We start from the raw sequence: 14,849 nt of genomic DNA on the forward strand, positions 1-14,849 counted from the left end.
GTGGTGGGGGCATGGGGGAATGTTCAGGGGACAGGGGTGTGCAGCAGGGCCTGGGCCAGCCCCTACTGGGGGTAGGGGCGAGCATGGAGGGAATGCCACCCAGCCCTGCTCTGCCTCAAGCTGCAGCTCTGTTCTGTCCCCAGCCACAGTTCTGCCTCCGGCTCTGCCAAAGTTTCATTGCTGAGCAAACTGTGCAATAATGGGTTGTGGTGGTGGTGGTGATGGACAGTTTCCATTACTGGTAAGGTGGGGGGGCCTTAGACTGACTGCTGTCAATGACAACCAGGCCCTGAAAAATGGGGCCGGGGGATCCGATGATCATGTTTAATGCATTTCCTATTGTCCTGTCCGGGAGGGAGCTGTTTATTCCTTTCTGACCAAAATCAGTCAGGCAGAAAAGATTTGTGAAGGAGTCATGTAATCCAGTGTTGAACAATCCTTGTGACTGTTCCATAAGGGAGCTAGAGTTGTGAGAGGAGAGGCCCCACAGGCCTGATTTGTCCTTTTCAACCACAAAAGCCAAATGCTAATTGCAGAGAAAGAAAGAGCTTTTCCTTTGATCAAGATAACCCTGTCAAGCAGCTCACCACCACCCCAAATTCAAGCTATTGGCCCAGTGTTTTTATACATTTTGTACACTATCTACGTATTAAAGGGTCTAGTCTTTTTTTGATACAACATATATAGAACTCCTGTTAATATTATGAGAATTAAGGAGAGAAAAAATGTAAATACAAACCTCCTTAAACAGGCCCTTTTCACAATCATTATATACAGAAAACAATGCTGAACTGCACTACCCTTTTATCTGTCAGGTACTCTCTCACATTTAGGAATAAAGCTGCATCCTACTTAAATGAAATCCAGCATCTCCTGTCCAACTTCTGGCATAGCCAGACAACGCTACTAAAAACCTTTTATCTTTGTTTTGCTTTTTCATAATGGAGGTTTCTTTGTGCGTGTTTATTTTGTGTTCTGTAATTTCCATGCACTAAGCCACTTACCTGAGTAATGGTTGCACTTCTGCAGGACAAAAAGACTGCAGAAACTGCAAGTCAGTTAATGAGATATCTGGAAGTTCACTGTCAAACCTGCGAGGCTTTCGTGTCTGTATAAAAGAGAAAATTTACACAATGATGAAATGATGAGTATAGTCAAGATGACTAAGGTAAGATTAAGAAGGAAAACAGTGAACAATGTATTAATAGAGAACTGATTTTTTAAAAATCTGTAGTATCTCAAAAGTTTTTATTCTTCTTACAGAAAGCTCTAGTCTCATTTTTTTTAGAAGTCTATGTGCACATATATTTATTAACCTTCTTTATGATGTTGTGAGTAGCAATTCTTCCTCCTTCTTATCAAGTTTTTAAATCATAAACATGATGTGGGGGAAAGAGAAGGGAAAGGAGAGGCTTGAAAATTAGTTTGCTGCTAAACAAACAGCTAAATATTAATTTACTGAGGAGTTACAACAACAAAACAGGGGGCATCCTTTTTGACCATGTATGGTACTATTATAAAATGCCAAGGAGTAAAATACTGAAAAAGCACTTTATGGGACAGAAAGTCAGAAATATAATGACAGGAGCAACATTTCATAATGATCAGAAACATGGAGACATGCCATCCTTAGAGTCAACCAAGTTGAATCAAATCAAAGCAGAAACCTGTCCAACTCACAATCATGTATATTTGCTAGCCACTTCAGACAATTTAGGATGGTGAATATATCCCATTCCACCATCCAATGAATGTATGATAAATATGGGAACCTTCTGCTTGCTTTTATCACTTAATAAATTCTATGGCAGTATTATGCCACCCAGAGTAGATCATACTGATCTCTCCTGGCTTCAAAATCTTAATTCTTTTTTTTTTTTGCTCACTGAAAATATCTGTATTGATAATCCCACAAAAATTTAACTTGGCTTTAAAAAGAAGAGTACCAAGTTGACACACTGCCCAGTATCATATTGCCATCCATGAACAGTTCTGAATCAAAGTGTCATTATATCACAGTTTATATCCTTATTTTTTTATATCTCTTCATAGCAAGAGACAGTACAGGTATTCTGAACTCATGGCTCAGTGCAATACTGGTTTAAAATGTGCTACTCAACAACAAAAATTCAGAAGTACTATGAACCAACCTCTCTAATTTGAGAGATTGGTATTACTTAGTTTAAAACAGGGGTGCGCAAACTATGGGCTGCTGGCCAGATCCGTCCCTTCAGGGCTCTGGATCTGGACTGTGGGATTGCCACCCCCATGTTGCCGCGGGCCTCGTGCTGCTCCCAGAAGCACCGGCACCACGTCCCTGCAGCCTCTGGCGGAGGGTGGGCAGAGAGCTCTGCACGCTGCACTTCCCTGTCAGTATCTCCCCCGAAGCTCCCATTGGATGAGAAGGGGCAACCACAGCCAATGGGAGCTTCGGGGGAGGTCCCAACAGGCAACTCTGCTCCCTCTTCCCCAGGGGCTGCAGGGACGGGGTGCCGGCCGCTTCCTGGAGCGGTGCGGGGGCCCCGGTGTGCGCCACTGCCACTCCGGAGCCGCTCCAGGTAAGCGACATCAGGCCAGAGCCTGAACCCCTCCTGCACCCTGCACTCCAACTCCCTGCCCTGAGCCCTGTCGCACTCCTCCTGCACCCCAAACCCCTCCCTGAGTCCCCTGCTGCACCTCGCACCCATCCCTGCATCCCAGCCCCGTCTGCACCCCAACCCCCTGCCACACCCTGCCTGCACCCCAGCCCCTTCTCACACTCTGCACCCCTCCCTGTACCACTGCCCTGAGCTCCCACCCTCACTGTGCAACTCCTCCTGCACCCTAACCCCCTTCCCTGAGACCTCAAACACCCTACACCGCTTCTTTGCCCGAACCCCTTGCCATTAGACTCTTCCTGTACACCGCACCCCCTCCCACACTCCATACTCCCTCCTGCACCACAACCCCCTGCCCCAGCCCTACATTCGTGGCCCTGCAAGCATCTCCCCACACAGATGTAGCCCTCAGGCCAAAAAGTTTGCCCACCCCTGGTTTAAAACATCTGAAAATTGATTCTTTTTGGTTTAACTATGCAAGTGTTCCAATCCAGACAGCCAATTAACTGCTAGACTTGCAAAGTAACTTTGCCTACGCTAATATGTGAATATTCAGATATTGATTTTCCTACAGAAACTATGATTATACAAATACATTTAAAAGCCTCAAATTTCTGACCGTAGTAGAAGATATAGCACAGAATACATACACAAAAGGATGGAGGCCAAGAGTCAAGTCCCCTAAACAAACGATTCCTTAAAAAAGACTTCCCTGTACAAAGAAACAAACTTTGGTTATTTAGCAGTCATGCACACAACATTCAAACACACCACAAAGATGGAACACAACCATCTATTGTACATGTAAGTGTTGCACTAACTCTGGCAGCTCACTACACATTTGCATTCTTCAACAGATAATAAACTCAAATTTCCGCAGGATTTCAGACCAAAAAGCATGTCAGAATTCTGTCCCCCATTCAAGCCTTTTTCTTTTTTCATGATGGCCCTCATACCCAACCAATCATCCTCTTTATAGATCTCCAAGTATCTTCTCTCCTCTTTGAAGTTTCCCTCCAAAATCACTTTTTACTGTTAATCTTTTTTATCAACACTATTCACTATTCTTTGTTTGCTTTCAATTTAATAAAGTAGGGAAAAGAAAAGAAAAAAATAATAAGCTTCACAATGGGCCAACATTAAAAGGGGCCCTGGACAAACTTGTATTTTGGCACCCCTGGCCCCGTTGTCTCCCCAGGCTCCCCACCCATCTCCCGCATTGCCCTTCCAGTCTCCCTGGGCTCCCTCCCCCCCATTATCCCCCAGGCCCTTGCTGCCTCCCTGGACTCCCTCCCCTCATCACCTCCAGGCCCTGCTGCCTCTCTGGGCTCTTTCCCCCCACCCCCATCATCCCCCAGGCCCCTGTTGCCTCCCTGGCAGGGCCAGCTCCAGGCACCAGCATTCCAAGCAGGTGTTTGGGGCGGCAGTCTGCAAGGGGCAGCAGTCCATGTGTTTTTGCCCCCAAGCAGCGCACCGAATTGCCGCCGCAGACAGTCCGTGTGCCTGTAGGGCAGCATGCGCGTTTCCACAGCAGCGGCAATCCGGCGGCAGCTTCTATGTTCAGCTGTCTGCAGCGGCACAGCTTCTGTCTTCCGGTTGAAGACAGAAGCTCTGCCGCTGAATTGCCTCTGCTAGACGGCGGAAATGCACGTGCCACCCAAAGGCACACAGGACTACCTCGCTGTCCGTGGCGGCAATTTGGCGTGGCTGCTTGGGACAGCGAAAACAGTAGACCTGGCCCTGCTCCCTGGATTGCCCTCCTGCATCGCTCCCATGCCCCGCTGCCTCCTGCGCCACACTGTCTCGAGCACCCTTCCACAGCCTTGCACCCCAGGGCATGCCCCCACTTCTTGTCTCTTACCACATAGCCGCCCCTGACCATGGCACCCTGGGTGGTCGCCCACATGCCCACCTGTAAGGCCAGCCCAGCTTCATAGGAAAAGTAAGATTTAAAAAACAAAAAAAGTGATTACTTTGTCCTGCCTTTCTCTACTTCTTTTGCCTATTATTTCAAGTGTTTTGCCCAAATGGTCTTCAAGAAAGGATTGTTTGTTGTTTCTGTAAAGCAGAGCACAAGTTCTGCCACTGAACAAATATTAAGCAGCAACAGCAAAAAAGTTACTATAATAAGATTAATATAGAAGTTTGTATACATCAGTTTAAAGTAGTTATTGAATTAAAGTATAAAAAAAGTTAAATAACTAAAGTTTTTTAAACAAAGATTTTAAATTAACTGTGAATTTAACAATATTTTGAACTAAATATATGGCAAGGTTTACTAATTTGTTGGCACACTTTAGAAAAGTAACTCAATTTTTAATATATTTTGTATTTGTATATATTTTGTACATATCAAAAGTTATTTCTATTCACATGAACATCACTTATACAACATATTATTCTAGGTGCTCCAAACTATGCTGTTAAGACAGCTCAACTACGCAGTATTCGTTGTTTGAAAACTACAAAAATGCACTAAAATGGTAGTTGTGATTTAAGTTACAGAAGAGGAAAACACTTACTAAACAATTTCCCAAAAGATTCCCTTTTTGCCTTTTCAGCTTCATATAGATGTTTCCCATCTTTTATTAAAGCACCAGCCCACTATAAAAGGGAAAACACATACAGTTAGCATGGTAAGTCAATAAGTCAGTTCCTATGATCACACAAAGGTAAACCTTGAAATTATTTAACTTGCTTACCTCCCTGTAGTGTTTTATGAACATTTTTCTCCTTACAACCTCAACAACAGCTAAACAGTACATTTGAGGAACGGTACTGAGAGCCTCTACAATCTTGACTCTTTCTAGCAGCTCTGTTACAAGGCGAAACAAGGCTTGCAGTTTCTCTCCATCTTGGTCTGCATGAAGCATCACAAAGCAACACCATCTACGGAGTAAAATATACCAGTAGCTTCAAGATCATCAGATTTTAAAACAAGGTTTCAAAGATGTTATCCCGATGCACATTATCACAATTAAGTTCTAAGGAAAAAAATAATCCAGGGTGAGAGTCTCATTTTGCTTTAAAAAAGATAACTGTTGATCAGTTACCTATTTATTTTGTTTATGTTGTGGATAATACAACTATTTCCTGAACAAGACACTAACAATCCTTCCCAAACACGGTTTTTATTCATGTTTTTCATACTGACAATGCCCTGAAGCATATAGGACAGCTGCAGAGTGAGCAAGACACTTAATTTTCCATTGAGCAAGGCTGAATGTGATTACACTAATCACCATTTAGTTCTGGACAGCATCTGTCTCATACCGCAAATGTTAGACAATGCTTTACTAGGCTGTCATTGCATGAAATCTTTATGTTAACATACTGTAAATAAATGACAAATTCTTAACTAATTTAACTTATTCTATCTCATCACAAACTGAGGAAAAAGTATTGTTTAAAATATGTTTTCTGAAAGCATTACTCCGCTTTTAAAGCACCAAAAATCTATGTAATTGCTTATCATAGGTCACATAAGACATTTTGTCCATTGATCGCCAATTCCTTGAAACGTTTTCACCAATTTGGATTGTATTAAGTACAAGAACAATAGATTTAGCTATTGTACAAAAAACACATACTATGCCATATTACTGTGCCTGACTTACATCACAGACATCATATAATATGTGTAATTTCAACCTTCATCATCACATTTCCTCCCCCAACCCAAAAAATCTATATGTATTAATCCAGAAAAAAAATAATCCAGTATATACTGTATTTAAGATTTATTCATATGGTACTTTATATGATAAACTCCAGTGACATAAACCAAAAAAAAGCTTTAAAGAAAACTGACATCACTTACTTTAGTCTGACTTGTAGATTATTTGCAAGCTCTTGTTTTGCAGTGGTACATTTCTGCTTAATATCTAACAGTTTCCTATGATTAGTTAACATAATCATCAGCTGATTTGCATGACTCAAACACAAATCAGGTAGCACAGAAGGATCTTTCAAGTTCTCAGCTCTCTTCTGATTAGCCAAAAATCCCTATAAATAGAGAAATGCTTGTTAAGCGGATTTGTGTGACAAAATGAAGAACGTTCGCCCCTTAGTTGGTTCTATATCAGTGTCATTGTTTACTTATTTACATAGCACATTCCATCTGTAAGGATGTGAAACAGCTTTAACATACTTACCTGGCCTCACTCTGAGATATGATGTGATCACTGAACCACTGTGGTATTGTTGCCCCAGGGTTTTATTCCTTAAATAAAATTCTATTAATTACTATCAACAATAAAGAAAAAAGAACCACTGTATATTTAAATATTAACAACAAGAGTGGTGCTATTTTGTAAATGGGCTAATTTAACATCCCACAGCAAGCAAAGCAGCGTACAGGGCAGTTATTTTCTCCTTAGACTATAGTCATATAATGAAGGGCAGATGGAATATTCTCACACATCAAGAGGAGAACTGTCCCTTTAGTACTTTTTAAATTTTAAACTGTTTTGTCAAGTCTTGCAACAAAACTATTTTTATAGGCTGAAATCATTCCAGTTATCTAGCTGCCTTAATCAGGCAACTTTTTCTTATTACCGCCTGCATCATAACTGAGCATCTTGTGGAACACCTCTCTCACTCTCAGTAACATGGACCTCCATACCTATTTGACGCAATGGAAATATTTTTAAAATATACTGCCAATAATTCACATTTTAAAAATTCAAATAGAAAAAAAAATAATGCTCAGTTTGACAAAAACAATAAATGAGAAATAAAATAATAGCTAAGCATAGATGGATTTATTTCAATGATTCTGCACAACAGAGTTGGCTTTGATGTTTCTGTAAAAGTATTCTTACATTCTTATTATGTAATGCCCCCTATTGACCATAACTATACATGCACAGATGATAATTCCCAGCTTTCAAGGCTCAAAAATGCTCTTTAAAGTTATATTAACTCAGGGAATAATGTTTACTTTTGTCTTGTACTTGAATACTTGTATTACCTGATTCCTACATGGAAAATAATTAAAATATTTTCCACTTGGGAATCAAAGTGCAGCCAAGACAAGTTCTTGTCTAATAACATTTTGACCTCCAACTAATATTTTGGCTTCATTTCATGTATTACCTGTATTTGTTGCTAAGGCACCTGGCATATCATTTACTTCACAAATGTATATATTCTATATATATATATATATATACACACACACACACACACACATATAAATAAAGCTAGAAGTTAGTTTTAACGTTGCATGAAAAAAGTATTTACATTATGTTTCACTAATACATATATATGAATGAGTGCCTAGGAGTGCCCATCACTGTCTTGGGAACTGAACAGTATTACAAGTATTATAAATATAAAGAAGCCGATGGAAAATTGTATCTATATACTATTAGTTTGAATAAACCAGATAAAATTAATCGCCAAGGTGCCATATAGGGAGTGAGGTATTTTCTCAGGTAGTCAGGACACAAACCAGGCACAGCTGTAGTAATCCACTGAACTGTACCCAAAGCAAAAAGAGAGCCCATTAATTCTCTGCAGAATTGGTGTAATATGCTCCCTGAGGTTCACACCATGAAACAGGCGGGCAACTGCAAATCAGGCAGTCATTTAAACTCAAACTTAAACTCAAACAATTCAAAGGCATAATACACAGAAACACCTTTTGTGTCATCCCTACCGTTTCCAAAATCGTGTGTTGGAGCGGGAAGGACTACAGGAGGAACAGAACAAAGGTGGAGATTTTCAAAGGCACAAATGACAGAGATATACTGACTTTCAGTAGGAATTACCTGACACTTGGCTCTTTGAAAATCTCCACCAAAATGGCTAAAAAGTTACTGTCTCGGAAGATGACAACAGTAAACTTATTACTGAAGTTTCCTATAAGTCATAACAATTGTTCCAAGTTAGTACTCTTTCATGAATTTTGTAACTGCTAAAAGACACAATGTGCTAAAAATAGATAGTTTGCAAAATGTTAAAGACTTGTTCAATTGCCCTGGTATTTTACAATGGTTATTCGCTGCTCTTGGAAGAGTGCAGTAGTAAACAGCAACTGCAACATCGCTACGCTCTTTTCCTCTTCCATTATTGGTTGGTAAAAGTTTGAGAAAAAATGCTTTCCCAGGGCCTAATATTAATAGATTTCAGAAATGTCAATAAAAGATCTTTTAGATTTTATCATTCCCTTTATGGCATTTTCAACCCAAGCAAGAATACATTGTGCAGGAGGATGAACCTCACTAGTCTAGTTTCAAATCTGAACATAGTGAAGAGAAAAACTGAACAACTGGCATAAATGGGGAAACGTCAATTTTAGCAACGTAAAAAGTTTTAAGCAAAGGGTAGGGCTTTTTCCTTTAGGTATAAAAGCTAATCAGAGTAATTTCTAAAAACAGTATTTCATAGAGCAGTTAGGTGTCTTCATATATTAATAAAGGCATTGTTTTATATTTTGAAGCTTAATACATTATCCTTAATAAATGAACTGTGTCCTTTTACTTCTTGATATTATTTAGCTCTAATATACACATTCTATGTTTTCTCATCAGATCAGCAGACACCAAAAAAGTTGACTGTTAGTAGCTGGGGAGAAATGTTAAAGACTTCCTTAAGTTAACTGCATGTTACTATGGTGATACGGTGATGTAAATGCTAATGAGTTAAAAGGAGAACTAGGCCAATTGGCTTATCAGATGAAAAGTCGCCGGATAATATCAGCGTAACATTGCAAAGATGGGCAGGAGTTCAACCCTAATGTATCTTAAGCTTTGGAAGGTGTTTGAGTAACTTTTTGTAAATGGTGTCAGGCTGATGGCTGTAGGTCATCTCTTCCTCTCCCTCAACAGGAGCCAGCCATAGAGATCAGACTTTTTCATAGGCGTAAGAAGTAGGGGTGCAGGTGGTGGTACAGCACCCGCAGGTTTTGCATCCAGCTGCCCAGCTGCTGGTCCCGCACCCCTGCAGTCCCGCTCAGCTGTCAGCCCCGCACCCAGGGGCTCTGCGGCCATTCTGCGGTCCTGCTCGGCCGCTGGTCCTGGGGGCTCTGCTGCCTGCCCTGGGGTCCTGGTCGCCGGTCCCAGCTCTAAGGGGTGTTAAGGAATGTGGACAGGGGAGGGTGCAGCTGAGCACCCCCACTCCAAAAACTGTTCCAGCCCCACTGGACTTTTGTCTAATATTAGAGTTTAAAGAGGTCAGCAATATTATTCAATACCATAATCAGTAAAGACTACAATTGGGTGGCACATCTTTCACTGTGTTCTGTCCTATGCAAAGGCAACTATTATCTCTTTACAACAGAGGCCTTGGCAACTGTATGCCCTGCCTCCCACAATGGAGGAAAAATGCACTGGTCATTCTGACAACTGGCAAGTGCACACTGTCCAGGCACTAACATAGCCCACTCCTGGCCTCGCCACGCTCTGGCTGGGTGGAGGCTGGGAAGGCTTACGCCTGCCATTCCTGCCACGCTTCCTTGAGATGTCCTGCCTGTGCAGGGGGGTTAGAAGCGTTGCGTGGGCTCAGGCTTAAAATGTTTTCTGAGTTGTTTGTTGTGCCTTCCTGGGAAGCCCGGATGCTCCGAGCCATGAATTCCTCCTTATTGCTATGCCCAAAGACAAGGTATGCACAGTCAAGTCCGCATATCCAGTGAGACCTGTAAAGAGGTCTGTGCCACTGCCTTGCCCTTATCCACTATGTCCCCAAACTCTGCCCTGGATTCAGTAGGTACCAGTTCTTTGAATTTCAACACGGTGTTCCATGAGTTGAAATTGTACCTTCTCGGGATTTCCTGTTGAGTTGGCAATCCTGAGCTGGAGCCCCCCAGTTGAGCAGACCTTCCAGCTGAAGAAGTCCAGCTTTTTGGAATCTTTTGGGGTCGGTTCCTGGTGCCCCTGCTTCTCTCTCATTCACCGCGGCCACCACCAATGAGCAGCGCTGCAGGTGAGTAAACAAGTACTCGTACCCCTTAGAGGTGACAAAGTATTTTCTCTCTACCCCTTTGCTGTAGGGGGAATGGAAGCAGGGGTTTGTACAGAGACGTATCCAGTATCCAGTTTTTAATCAATTTAATGTGTGTGCCATGTTAATTTTATATTGTTCTAGTTTTTTAATCAACATGCCATGCCGTACCAAGTCAAACATTTTACAGAAGTCTATTACATCAACATTATTGCCTTTTATCAACCAACATGTAGTCTCATAAAAAAGAGATATTAAGTTAGTTTCACATGAACTATTTTCTATAACCCATTTTCATTTATCTTAAATTACATTACCCTCCTTTCATTCCTAAATAAGTTCTGTATCAGCCATTATTTAGCCTAAGATCCATGTCAGCCTGACAGGTCTACAATTATCTGGGCCATCTCATCTACCTTTTTAAGAACTGGCAAATTAATTTTCTTCCATTCTTCTGAAACTTGCCCAGTGCTTCAAGGGGTTTGTTATAGAAGTGGATGAGTGAGATTGTGTGGCCTGCATTGTGCAGGAGGTCAGACTAGATGATCATAATGGTCCCTTCTGACCTTAAAGTCTATGAGTAAGACTTATTAAAAATCAACATTAATAGTCCAGTGAGCTCCTCAGCTAATTCTTAAAACTCTTGCATGTAAGTCATCTGGATCTGCTGCTTTAAAAACATCTAAAACATTAGTAGCTTCTGTCTGACATCTTACAGAGATACTAGCGGAATGGAAAAGAGTGCTATCCTCACCATATATAAGACTACATAATTTAGTTTTCCCCCTCCAATAAAGAATATTTATTGAATATTTCTGCCTTTTCTGCATTACTATTGCTAATTCTGCCATTTCCATCTAGTAATGAACCAATACCATTGTTAGGATTCATTTTGTTCCTAATATATTTTTTTAAAAAACACCCTCCTGCTTTTTTTCCTTATCTCTGCGGGCCATAGCCTTGTGTCTCTTTGCTTCCCTTCAATAATTGACACTAACTTCTCAATGCTCAGGGTTGATTTTATGTTTAGCATCTTATATGTCCAACTTATACCAAAATGCTCAGACATACAAACGGGAAAATAACGTTGATGGAAACAAAGGGAACAATATTCTCTACTTCATTAAATATATTTGTAATTTACTCAGGATTTGGGATTGCACGATGCAAAAAATCAATCAAAATAGTTGAAAATTTAAATACAAAAAACGTGAGGACTTTCAGAATTATGGTTTCCACAGTAATTTTAACGTGACTACTTGGCCATATGTAGCTCTGACAAACTATGCAGTTTGTCAGAGCTACAGTTACAGTGAGAACTGTAATTTTGGATTTTCTCTGTGCATTTATTTGACCACTGTTTTATATCTAGGGTTTACGGTTTCATTTGTTTTACTCTGTAGAGTGGTAGGGGAGAGTGGGTTAATCTGTACAAAATTCCATTTATTTAAGTACAATATTTAAGAGTTTGTACTGGCAACTACCACAGCCGATGTTTTAAAACAACAAAAATCCTTACATTTTTTGAATGAATGATCCAGTACTATGTCTACATCTGTGATAATTTAAAACTACCAAATGAAATTACCAAATTTGCCCTTATGTACTGAAAATAAGAAGACATTTCATCCCAAAGGTTAATTTCTAGAACGTGAGAAGTAACCAAAAAATAAGAATTATAAGGAAAATGCACCTTCTACCCTAAAAAAACCCACAGCTACCATGTTTTTATAATATTCTTGTATATAAAGTTAAATGTGTTGGAAAAATTGTTTCACATAAAGAGATATGCTTAATTGTTTTATTAGAATATTGTGCTACATTAATCTATTTCTCCCACCCCAAGAAAAAATAAATTTTACCTGAGCAAGGTCTTTCTGTTCATTTACCAGTCTGCTGCAGCTAGCTATCATCTGGTCCAATGCATAAAGCCTGTCCTCAAGCCCTTTAATCGCCTTCATGTTCTGATTATCTAGTTTGGCAATAGTTTGTCGACATTCTACCAAAAAGGGCTGAATGATCTTTGGATCAAGCTAAAAGATGGACGAAAAGAGACTGTAATTATACATATATTTAGAGGCTTTAAAAAAAAATACTTCACACTGTGTACAACAGATTGCAACTCATTAATAAAAAGACGATGTCAACATTGATGTTGAATGATTGGTGCAGGAGCAAAAAAATAAAATAAATAAAAAATGAAATAAATATGTTAGAGAAAACAAAATATCAAAATTCATCCAAATTATTTTGCTCTCTTAGGGTATGTCTACACTGAAGCCTAAAGAGGAGGTGGGCTTCAGAGCCCAAGCTCAAGCAGGAGCCCCAACAACCACACAGCTATTTTTAGCACCATAGTAGGAGCCTGAGTCTGTAGACCCAGACTCACTACAGCAGGCTGCTGTTTACTGTGCAGATGTACCCACAGTTCCTTAACTTTTGATTTAGTTTTTCACTGTGAGTTTCTTCTGTATCCCACATATTCTGTTTTGTTGTTGTTACTGTTATTTTACAATTTAGTCTTTGTTCTTACTTGTGGCGTAAAATTAGAAATAGTTTGGGAATTATTAGACTATGCAATCCAGGTCCTTGAAAATGGAACAGTGATTAATTTAAAAAAATGGAAAACTAAAGTGACAGCTCTTCATAAGATAGGCACATCTATTCATGAACCAATAACTGAGGATATTAAAGAGCTGTACCACCTCTGATAATGTTTAAAACTTTTACTAAATTTAAAGTAGTCACTAATTTTTTGCTAGATGAAAAGGTTGACTCACCCACCCTTACAAGCCCACTATCACCAACAGATGTTAAAAGAGTAAGAACATCATCTACAGGGCTTTGGAGTGATTCCTCCAATTCAACTTCAAAATTAGTGGAAAAAAGTAGAGCCTTTCAATACAAATTCTTCAGTTATAAGAGAATAGGGAGATTACTGTTTCAATGGAAAACAGTTCTGAACAAACTAATTACGAGCATAGAGCATGTCACCCTTCGGTAGCGTGGCATAACAATTTATCTACAACAGCTACTGCAAACCTGGTGTTGCAAGAGAGTTCAGTAAAAATTATCTTTAGGGAACTACTCTAACATTTAGTCACATGAGAACTCTCACTCTGAAGTCTATAATACCATATACATAAGTGAATGCCTACATGAGGAAAATGCCTACATAAAAGCCAGGAGTACATAATCTAGGACCTAAGATATTGTAGCAAATGCCAGTATTGCTGCAAATGTTGTGGGATGCAGCAACGTGAAACTTTGAAGGAGGGATACTACAACATAAAGAGGTACTAGAGTTAAAGAGATCCCCATTTACTCCAAAATAATAAATAATAATAAAATAATAATAAGGAAAGTGGGAAAAAGAAAGCAAGTTGGAAAGTGATTGAACTTCGAAGAAAAAAACAATTAGAATTAGCCTTAATTTCCAGAAGAAAATATTAGTGTAAAACAGCTGAAGTTAAATAGCCACAGCACATCTCAAATGATACAATACTTCAGGATTTTTTTAAAGCTTTTTGAGACGTCATGGAAGTTTTAAAACTGACCTACCTTGTCACGTCTTTCTAAATGAACTATTTGTACTAAAGGTTCTCAAAAATTTTCAAATACTGGATGAACTCTTAACAGAGTCATCAACTGGATCCTCCTCCCAATTACAATCCCATTCATGACTATATATCGTCCTTGCCGCAACTACAACAGTTGTTTACATGGAAAAGTAGTACACCTCTACCCCGATAAAACGCTGTCCTCAGGAGCCAAAAAATCTTACCGTGTTATAGGTGAAACCACATAATATCAAACTTGCTTTGATCCGCCGGAGTGCGCAGCTCCACCCCCCTCCCCCCGGAGCACTGCTTTACCACGTTATGTCCAAATTCATGTTATATCGGGTTGCGTTATATCCGAGTAGAGCTGTATTAGGGAATTACATTATTTTTAACTAATGCAGTTTGTGTTTTGACCTTTTGGAACAAAAAGAATCTTTCTCTCATTTCACCCTTCTGCACATACTACCCTGCTGTCTGATCTCCTCTCTGCCCACCCTCTCCTGCTGCCTTTTACTCTAGTCCCATTTGCAGGATCTGGCTCCTCCTTCATTGGTAGATAGCAGCTTCTGGCTATGGTAGTTTCTTTCCCACCCCCTCCTGATTACATAGCAGCAGCCCGAACAGAAGCAACTACATTAGCTCCTTGTTGCCAACTGCTTTTACAAGAAGCTATGTCTGGATGTCTATAGAAGCATTTAGAAGCAAGACGTCAGCACCATGCAGAACATACTAGTTCACCCTGGAC

The 14,849-nt window shown here is 40.0% G+C and overlaps 1 protein-coding gene across 1 annotated transcript in view; it reads right to left on the reverse strand.

The window, feature by feature from the left end:
- Positions 1-14,849, reverse strand: part of RB1CC1 (RB1 inducible coiled-coil 1) — a 176,599-nt gene that overhangs the window by 96,446 nt on the left and 65,304 nt on the right. The window contains 6 exon segments of the mRNA XM_030553083.1: positions 1,005-1,108; positions 3,248-3,309; positions 5,120-5,201; positions 5,300-5,486; positions 6,418-6,602; positions 12,404-12,574. Of these exon segments, the coding sequence (XP_030408943.1) occupies positions 1,005-1,108; positions 3,248-3,309; positions 5,120-5,201; positions 5,300-5,486; positions 6,418-6,602; positions 12,404-12,574 (791 nt within the window).

This window comes from Gopherus evgoodei, chromosome 2, assembly GCF_007399415.2.
Source record: "Gopherus evgoodei ecotype Sinaloan lineage chromosome 2, rGopEvg1_v1.p, whole genome shotgun sequence".
Taxonomy (NCBI): Eukaryota; Metazoa; Chordata; order Testudines; family Testudinidae; genus Gopherus; species Gopherus evgoodei.